Here is a 10,246-nt window from a genome sequence, read left to right as displayed (position 1 = left end):
CCTGACTCCTATGATCAATAAAAGCCAAAGTAGATGAGCTAATTTACCTAACAAGCATGAAGAACAAGGAGACACTAGTGAAGATTTCAAATAAGGAAAATTAAAATCTTTAACTACTTGAGAAACTATGCGAAGGTGAGGATGGCCAAGTCAAGCATGCTAATTCGTAAGAGACAACCGTTTACTAGCCAAGGCTTCCTTCTTTATTGGCAAAGAATGACGAACATAAATTGCATCTTCACTCGGTCCTTGCAATAAAACCTTCCTAGTATCCTAATCTTTAATAAGAAAAATGTGAGGCATGAATTCAAAGAAACAATAATTGTCATTAGAAAATTTTTGAATAGGTAAGAGATTCTCGGTAATATGTGGGATAAAATATTTCGAAGTTTGAGATTGCCATGGGAATAAAGAGGAAATGCAGTGCTAGTATGAGAAATGTGCAAACCTTTGTAGTCATTGGCAATTATGAGATTAGAGAGATCCAGAGTAGGATGATAATTTACCACAGTGTCTAGAAAGCAAGGTGTAAACTGACTGCATGAGTGTAATATGCAAATGGATAGGGCAAATAAGGAATAGATGAAGAAAATGGAGACAAGCCATAAAAGACATGATTAGCCCATGGATTAGAAAACTATCATGGAGCATAACGTTTTTCGCATTTATCTACTATGTGATTCTTGAGTCCACAAATCTGATAAGGGCCCCGTGGGCAACATGAATGGGAGATAGAGGATTTTGGATTGGAAGATAGTGGCATAGAAGGTGTAGAAAGAGAAAGGTAGAATTGGTAGAAGAGGTAGTAGATTTGTGAACAATGTTAGCAATTAGTTGTTCATGAATGCCTTTAAGAAGAATTTCGTGAGCAACTAATTAACCATGCAACTCATGAAAAGGGACAGGATTAGGTCGAAGATTAAAGGTAGTGATAATACTGTGGAAATCACTACCTATATTTTGGTAAATAATGGCATTGAATTCAGCAGAGGTCATTGTCTACCTAGCAACACTTAATTCTTCAACAAAAAATTTGGCCCGTTGTAGATATTTAGAGATAGAAAAATCATTTTTCTTGAATTCTTGAAGTTCAATGTGAAGCTAAAGTTGATGATATTGAGAAAAAACCCAAAAGCATTGGCAAAAGGGTGCCAAACAATGAAAAAAAAGGATAACCCAATCACATAGGGAAAGATTTCTTCAGTTAGAGAAAATAGTAGCCAAGAAAGAAGCATATAGTCTTTTGAAACCTAGATTGATATTCGAGATTGGTAATTTGTTCTTAAGGTATGGTGGGAGAAGGAATAATCTTGGCTAGATCTAGAAAGATTCCATCAATAAGGCCATTAATATTTTAATAGTTTAAGAAAGGCAAAAGTTGTGTTTTCCAAGGCAGGTAGTTTTTGGTAGTGAGTTTGACAGAAAAGGTGTCATGAGCAGTTGTAGGAGTAAAGAGAGGAGAAGCAGAGGTTTGAGGAATAATACTCATGGTGATAAAGCTCTAACACCATGTAAAGATTTTGATTTGGAACTGTTAAGTTTTATTGATTGACAAGAGTATATATTTATACAATAATGTAAAACTAACTAATAAAACTAAGAATCTAGATAAAGCTAAGATGATAAGAATAGAAATTAAATTGCAATAATAGATAATGTCTAGTATTACCCTTAACAAGAAGAACTAAACATAGAAAAGAAAGAAAATGTAAAAACATTTACAGAATAAATGAGTTTGCATGTAAATTGCGGTGTATGTATAATACATCATAATATAATTTAACAACAATGACATATTGTTGTTGCAGGTTTAAAGGTAAAACAACCCAAAGCTTGGTCTAGTGAAGACGATGTTCGTATAAATACTTACGAACTACAAGATCAAAAGGAAATGAAAAACTTCACAACGCAAGGTATGTTCTACTTCATGACTTGAATTGCAAGGAATGAATTGGTTTATGATAATAAAGAAATTCTTTTTACTTTTGAAGGTTTCTTTCGTGTGTGTCTGTGTGCAATGAAACTTACTTGACTAACCATAAAAAAAGCTTCAAGTTTAAAATTACAAAAAAAAAAATTGCATTTGATTGTTGAAAAATTTTAAAAAAGAAGTTTCAAATAAAAAGGAAATTGCATATAATAGTAATATATGAGTGAATTTTTGCCTCAGCTTATGGAAGAGTTTTCCTACTACAAAAGTACAAGTGTTTAACTCTCAAAATTTTAAAATATTTTCTTACGTGAGAAGTCTATTTGACCTTTAAGACAAAGTTGCCGATCATGTTATTTTCAAAAAGTGCTAATGAGTAGTAAGAATGATTTAATGAGACTTCTTTATATTCTCACTTTATTTTTCATAATTTATAAATTTATAGGAAGAATTATATTTTTTTTCATATTCATCTTTTTCATTTGGTTCAATTTTTTCTCTTAAATTAATATATTTTATTATTTTTAATTAATAAAAAATTATTTTATTTATTTATAACATGCATTCTAAAATTTATAATTTTGTTTAATACAATCAAACCTTTTATTTTTTATTTATAAAAATAAATTTGAATATTATTAAATAGTTTTTTACACTCTATAGTACTTTTACATTAAGTTTACCTAAAGCTATTTTAATTTCTCTTCACAGTACTTTTAAAAACAATTCTACTCAAACCGCACTTTTTATACAAGCTCTAAGTAGGAATGCTCTAAGTTATGTTTTTCTTAATTATAGTTAATTTTGCTTTTAGTGTTGTTTTCTCAATCAGACATCTCAACATTAAAATTTAAAATTTTGACTTAAAGATCCCATATTCAAATCTTAGGATGACAAGAGATCTTAGGTATAACAAAATGTTAAGTTTTTTTATAGTTTTGAAGAAAACAATGATGAAGAAATTGGAATCTCAAATTTATATTTTTTCTATTTTTTCTTGGCTCAAATCTCAATTTGCTTAGACTTTATACTTTTTACGTCGGTCTGTCTAAGTTAGAAAATGGGTTGAACTGTGCAGTGGCTGGGCAATTACTTAGGTTGGGGTCAAATCTTCTAAAATTCTTTGGTATGTTACTTGATCACTTTTTTTTTTCTTTATATAATTTTCAACTCTTGTTCTAGCAACCATTTCTTCTATTATAGTAATTAGTTAAAACTTATATTTATTTTTATAGGAATCGAGCAAATATATGATTTAAAGCTGGCCCATGTCTATGCCCATGAGCTTATGCTTTTGATGGCTGAGACAATAACTACGTTTGAGATTGAACAATTATATCAAGGTTTAGTGAATCATGCAATCATCAACGCTGCTCAACGGAGGATGATGGAGTTTATTGTTGAAATCATCAAACGTAATCTAGATTTATTGATGATGAGTGACGTGGACGATAGAAGCATATTCCACATTGCGATTGCACATCTACAAGAAAAAGTTTTTAGCCTCATATATGGGCTTGATACTATCAAGTATATTTTTGTTTCTTTCACTAATAAGAACAGCAATAATATGTTACATTTGGCAAGGAAGCTATCACCCCAATCTCAACTTAAGCTTCAACAAATCTCAAGAGCAGCTCTGCAAATGCAAAGAGAACTACAATGGTTTAAGGTCACCATCTCTCTCTCTCTCTCTCTCTTTTCAAAGGCATTTAAAGGTTTCGTTGATAGTGAAACTTCAGAAAAGACTACCCTTTCATCTTTCAATTTTTCCACATTTTAACACATAGCTCAACGGCCAATAAGATATCACTTTGTTTTAACATACTCAACACATCAATAACATAGGCATTTGTTGAACATTTTGAATGAAATATGGAAAACTAAGAGAATACATAGAAGGTGAAGAAGAACAGGCAAGAAATTAGTCAAGAGGAAGGAGAGAGAAGAATTCTTTTTCACCAAAACGGGCATCAAGGTTGCATTTCATTTAGTTTAGAAATAACAAATATATAGATGGTTTATTGAAAGAGAAATAAATGAAATAACAAATCATATAAAGCCATTTAACATTCTAAGGATTGAAGTGTGCTGGGATCGGTGTAAGATTCCCTAGCACAAGGATTCACAACAACTTCTTCATCTTTTGTGAAAATATCTGCAAGTTGAATACTGGTACTTCAATACTGAGCATCAACTTTTTCATCTTTTATAGCTTCTCGAATAGCGTAGACCTTCACCTTGATATGACTTTCCTCGACCAAATCACATGATTTGAAGCTGCTGCATATGCTGTATATTCTGCTTTAGCTGATGAGTAAGCTACCACCTCTTATTTTTTTGAATTCCAATTAAAAATAGCACTTCCCAAGGAGAAACAGTACCTTGTAGTACTTTTGGAATCATCAGCACTCCCAGCCCAGTCACTGACACAAAAGCCTACCAGTTCATTACTAGCCTTTTTCTCAAACTTCAAACCATAGTCAAATGTTCCCTTAATATACCTCAATACTCTCTTTGCTGCTAAGTAATGAGTCTAAGAAGGTTGCTGCATAAACCTGGATAATAGGCTTTTTGAATACATAATATCAAGCCTAGATGTTGTCAAATAAAGTAAACTTCCTATCATACTTTTGTAAACATAATTCACTGCACTTGGGGAACCATCACCCTTAGATAACTTGTAATTTTTAGCTAAAGGAATATCAACAGGCTTACACTCTTCCATTTGAGACCTTTTTAACAATTCTTTAGCGTATTTACTTTGATGTATGCAGATAAAATCAAGAGTTTGTAGAAATTGTAATCCAAGGAAATAACTCATTTCTCTTGAGTTAGACATCTCAAATTCACTCAGCAGTTTAGCTTTAAATCCCTTCAACCATGACTCACTCAAACTAGTGATGAGCAAGTTATCCACGTATAGAGAAATAATACGCCTGTGAGATTTTACAAAGTTACTTTCATATAGTGTGTGCTCATCTACACTTCTCTGGAACCTTGAGATGTCAATTAGGTGTCAATCCTCTAATATCAGGCTTTGAGGGCCTATTTCAAGCCACAAAAGGCCTTCACCAACTTACAAACTTTACCTTCAGTTCCAGGAGAAATGAGGCCCTCTGGTTGCTGCACATAGATATCCTTCGTAAGAAATCCATTCAAAAATGTAGACTTGACATCTAAATGCAAAATTTTCAATCCCTTCTTAGCAGCCAGAGCAGTGAGTAACCTTATGGTGTCATGCCTTGCCACTGGTGCAAAAGTCTCCCAATAATCCACCCCTTGTATCTATGCATAACCCTTCACTACTAACCTTGCCTATAATCTGTTGATTGTGCCATCTGCATTTAGTTTGACCTTGTAAATCCATTTGATGCCAATGATGTGTTGATCCAATAAGTTTGCCTACAAAAATCCATGTACCATTTTTCAAAATCATTTGCATTTCTTCATCCATTGCTTTCAACCATCATCATCCTTAGCAGCTTTAGAATAGGTGGTTGGCTCACATACTGCCACATTACACCTGACATAAATGTCTTACAATGATCTGGTGCTTCTCACTGCACGACTCATGTCACTTCCTTGATCATCTTCATTGATAGCTTCTTCATTAACTAGTCTTATATTTGTACAATGTTCAATAGTCAGCTTCTCCCAATTCCACCTAGCATTCTCATCAAACTTAACATCTCTGCTAATGATGATCTTCTTAAAGTCAACACTATACATTTTGTATTACTTTGACTTCTCACTATAGCCAACATGGATACCTATCTAACTCTTTTCATCTAGTTTTGTTCTTTTCTCATCAGGGACCTTAACATAGCCAACACAACCAAAAATTCTCAAGTGAGACATAGATGGTTTATGACCAAACCATCATTCCTAAGGAGTTTTGTCTCCAAGTGCCCTTGTTAGAGTCAAGTTCAACAAATAATTTGTTGTGTTTACAGCTTCTACCCAAAATGACTTAGGCAATCCTTTCTGAAATAGTAGACACCTAGTCAGCTCCATGACAGTTTTGTTCTTTCTCTCATATACTCCATTTTGCTGTGGATTATATGTCACAGTCAGCTGATGACTTATGCCAAGTTGAGATAAAAATCTTTCAAATTCTACAAAAGTGAACTCATTACCATTATCACTTTTGAGAATTTTGATAGATGAGTTTGCTTGATTCTCCATTAGATTTCTGAACTTAAGAAAGTTCTTCAGAGTTTCAGACTTAACCTTCAAGAAAAAAAAACTAATAATACGTTGATGCATCATCAATAAATATGACATAATAGTTGTTCCCTTCAAGTGACACAGTCTTTATTGGGCTTCTCAAATTAGTATGAACCAACTGTAATTTTTCTGTAGCTTTCCACCTCTTTTCTTTGGGAAATGGGAGTTTGCTTTACTTGCCTAAGTGACATATCCTACACAAAAGGTCAAGCTTCTCAATCTTAGACAAACCTTCAACAATATCTTATGAATTCATTCTTTACAGCGACTCATAATTGACATGTCCCATTCATTTGTGCCACATTTCAAAATCAATAACAGTACTGCAAAAGGCTTCATGCTCAGTGGTACTCCAGTTAATAGAATAACACTTGTTCTTCATCTTCCTAGTCAAGACTTCATCTCCATTTAAATCAAATATGGTATAATATGTCCTTGAATAGGAGGGCATGATGACTCTCAGTAAGCTAACCAACACTCAGGAGGTTTTGATTAACTTTTGGTACAAAGCACACATCAAAGATGTATTTGTTGCCTATTTGAGTTTCAACTGCAATAGTCCGTATCCCAAGGATTTTCGAAAAAGTACCATCACAAATCTAAACTTTTGATTTGTAACTCCTGTTGAGTGTGGTGGATTTGCTTTCATCACCTGTCAAATGATTAGAGCAAGCATTATCAGTCAACCATTCCTTTCCATGGATTGGTTTTCTAATTTCTCTAACCATAAACAAAACTTCATCAGAGGCTTCAACTTTTTCATCAATAGTTGCTTTCTCATCAAAGGTTGCACCTTTATTCTTACATACCTTTTCCACATGTCCAAGCTGATTGCATGACCTGTATTTCACATGAGGTCTATTCTAGCAACATTTTACAGAATGACTATTCCTTTTACAACGAGTATAGGGAGGATACTTGGTTTTTTGCTTCCCTAACTTATCATCACTAGTTTTCTTCCCTTTATCCTTTTTTTCATAATTAGTTCTTCTAGTACTGTTACTTCCAACTTTCAAGTTCTTAGTTTTAGCCACTAAGGCACTATTAACCAAGTTTTTTTGCATAAAGGCCCTTCTCTATTCTAATCCCTCTAGTGCATTCACTAGCTCTTTCAAGGTGAGTTATACAATATCTTTTGAGTCTTCCAATGAAGAAATTTTAGACTCATATTTCTTAGGAAGGCTAACCAACATTTTGTTCACTAATCTTTTCTCAAGTATTACCTCTCCAACAGTCTAAGTTGATTAACAAGTCCCATTAATTTTCTAAAAAGGTCCTTAATTATTTCATCATCTTTTATTCTCAAAATTTCAAATTGTCTAGATAGATTTAAAGTTTATATTTGGCTAGTACATTCACTCCCATAAAAACTTATCCTTTAGGTGATCACAAACCTCCTTAAGATTTTCTAAATGCATGATCCTAGCAAAAATTACATCAAAGATAGTAGATTGCAAGCAAGATAGAGCTTTATACCTCTTAGCAATGTCTTCTTCATGCTGCTTGAGTTGAGCTATGGTGGGGTTGGCATTCCTCAGTACTGGCTCAGTCCTAGTCTCCACTGTATCCCAAAGATTAAAGGCCTTAAGATAGGACTTTATCTTGAACGCCTAAAAAGCAAAGTTATCTTCGTTGAACATTAGAGAAGCAGATGTGCTAAAACTAGTTGTTGCCATGAAAGAAAAATAGGAACACACTACAAGATGAATAATGATCCAAGGATAAATTAAGAAACGAAAACAAAACAGTCCCTCAAGATCCCTTAAGGTGCTCTGATATCATGTTGAACATTTTGAATGAAATCTAGAAAACTGAAAGAATACACAGAAGGTGAAGAAGAACAAGGAAGAAATTAGTCGAGAGGAAGGAGAGAGAAGAATTATTTTCCACCAAAATGGGGCATCAAGGCTGAATTTCATTTAGCTTAGAAATAACAAATATATAGACAGTTTGACGAAAGAGAAAAATAAATGTAATAACACACTAGATAAAACCATCTAGCATTCCAAAGACTGAGGTGTGCAAGGATCTGTGTAAGATTCCCTAGCACAAGGACTCACAACAACTGCCTAAACGATGTAGTGTTAACAAGAAAAAAATATAATTCAATCCTCAGCAAACATAGAGGTAAATAGTAAAACACAGTAAAAAAGACTAAATGGTAAAGTGCCTATATGAAACAATAAGAACAAGAACACTAAACCGCAGCTTCACAAGACCTTATTCTTCCTTTCAAATTTCTTAACTTCCTGGAAAATCACCATTAAAGATTTCACTGTAATAGCTTGGTTGTAAGGCAAAAACCATAATTATTCAACAGCATTTCACATAGCTTGAAAAACTTGAACCTGTGCGATTTCTTTGTGTAAAACATATATACATACACTTATGCCTACTTCAATTGATAAAACCATATCAAAACATTTCCTAGGCACAATTTCTTCAAATACCATTTTCATGGATTTCTAGCAAACCATTCAAATGCAAGTCCATTTGTTTTCAAGCCACCACCACAATTCAAGGCCACCTAACCAAACTCCTTTGGCTATGAACTCTTGGAGCTACAATGGAGCCTATAACAACAAGGTTTATCATTAAACTTCTAACACATGCATTCAATTATAGAGTTCTAACTGGAACTATATACATAACTTAGATCTAGGTTTTGCTCCAACACTGTCTACACAATTTCATACCCAATTCAAATCTTAAGGTTGATTTTTTTTTTTTGAAACCTTACCTTGGTAAGCCCTTTCAATCTAGCTTCCAATCTTGATATATGAAGCTAGGGTTGAAGGTGGGTAAGAGAGAGAATGAAAGAGTTGAAAAAAAAGTGAAAGAGAGAGAAGAGAAATAGAAAGAAATAGGTTTCAATCGGTTGTTTCCCTCTTTTTATTTTTGCTTGCCACGTTAGAAGTATTGATATCTCTAATGTAAGTATCAATACTTCCCATGCAAAATGCCTTTCTAAGGCATTCTGACCCTTAAGTATCGATACCTCCCTTGTATTTGTAAGTATCAATACTTCCCATGCAAAATGCCTTTTTAAGGCATTCTGACCCTTAAGTATCGATACCTCCCTTGTAACTATCAATATTTATCATGCAAAATACTTCCCAAGGCATTTAGGATCGCAAGCGTCAATACCTCTATTATAGGTATCGATACTTTTCATAAAAAATGCTCCCCATGGTATTTTGGACAACAAGTATCAATACCCTCCTTCAAGGTATGAATACTTCATAGTTTGCCATATTTCACTCCAATTCTCTATCATTCAGTTTCATACTCATTTTCTTTCTCTCAAACAACTTAAGATTTCTATAACTATGGTTTCTAAGGTGATTTTGAGACACGTGGCTCAAGATCCAATTATGCCTTTGTCAAATTATCAATTCACTTTTACATAAAAATTCGAAGCTCTACAAGAACCTCATTTATCTCCCACTCCTTTTTTTATAAACACATACTCATTTCTCGCTCCTCATATCAACCATAACGTTGGACTACACACAAATGCCCAATTCAATTTACATCCCATTTGTTCGAGTAAAAACATGGACTGCTCCAAGAAATGAGCAATTGTGTTTGGCATGCACATTTTGCACTCCCACCATTTCATAATCTCTCCCCATAAGTTCCACATTCATTTACAATTTAAGAGAATGTGATTACTTTCATCTATACATACCTTAAACCTTGGGCTCATCTTCTCCTCCTCCGATATTTGCATCCCTCTATATGCCAGAAAGCTTTTTGTTGGGATTCATTCCAAGTAGGCTAATCAGAAGAAAACATTGGACCTTTGGTGGTAAAGGTCACTTCCATGTTCGATGAAGTATCCCATTCTCCTCTTGCAGTGTCACTCCCCATAATTTGGATGACATTTTCCTCTCTGAAAAACAGCCCCTCTTATCCCATTTCCATACCAACTTATCACCTCTCTTAGTGCCAAGAAAACATAATCAAGGTTCTCTAATAATCTACCCAACTCCAACTCCAAATCAAACGAACTCCTTCTAAACTCAATCTTTTAAAGCATTCCATCACCTTTGCCTTCTTTTTAGTCACAATATTAAAAAGCCT

The 10,246-nt window shown here is 33.7% G+C and overlaps 1 protein-coding gene across 1 annotated transcript; it reads right to left on the bottom strand.

Annotated features, from left to right (window-relative positions):
• Positions 1–5,818: 5,818 nt before the first annotated feature.
• LOC18603945 lies at positions 5,819–9,893 on the bottom strand. Its single transcript, XM_018129786.1, has 5 exons — positions 9,852–9,893; positions 7,637–7,770; positions 6,886–7,000; positions 6,750–6,812; positions 5,819–6,163 (listed from the first exon to the last, which is right to left on the bottom strand). The coding sequence occupies exons 1-5, from the start codon at positions 9,891–9,893 to the stop codon at positions 5,819–5,821; spliced, it is 699 nt and encodes a 232-aa protein (XP_017985275.1).
• Positions 9,894–10,246: the final 353 nt, after the last annotated feature.

This window comes from Theobroma cacao, unplaced genomic scaffold (genome assembly GCF_000208745.1).
Source record: "Theobroma cacao cultivar B97-61/B2 unplaced genomic scaffold, Criollo_cocoa_genome_V2, whole genome shotgun sequence".
Classification (NCBI taxonomy): Eukaryota; Viridiplantae; Streptophyta; class Magnoliopsida; order Malvales; family Malvaceae; genus Theobroma; species Theobroma cacao.
This window is presented reverse-complemented; position numbering and strand designations above follow the sequence as displayed.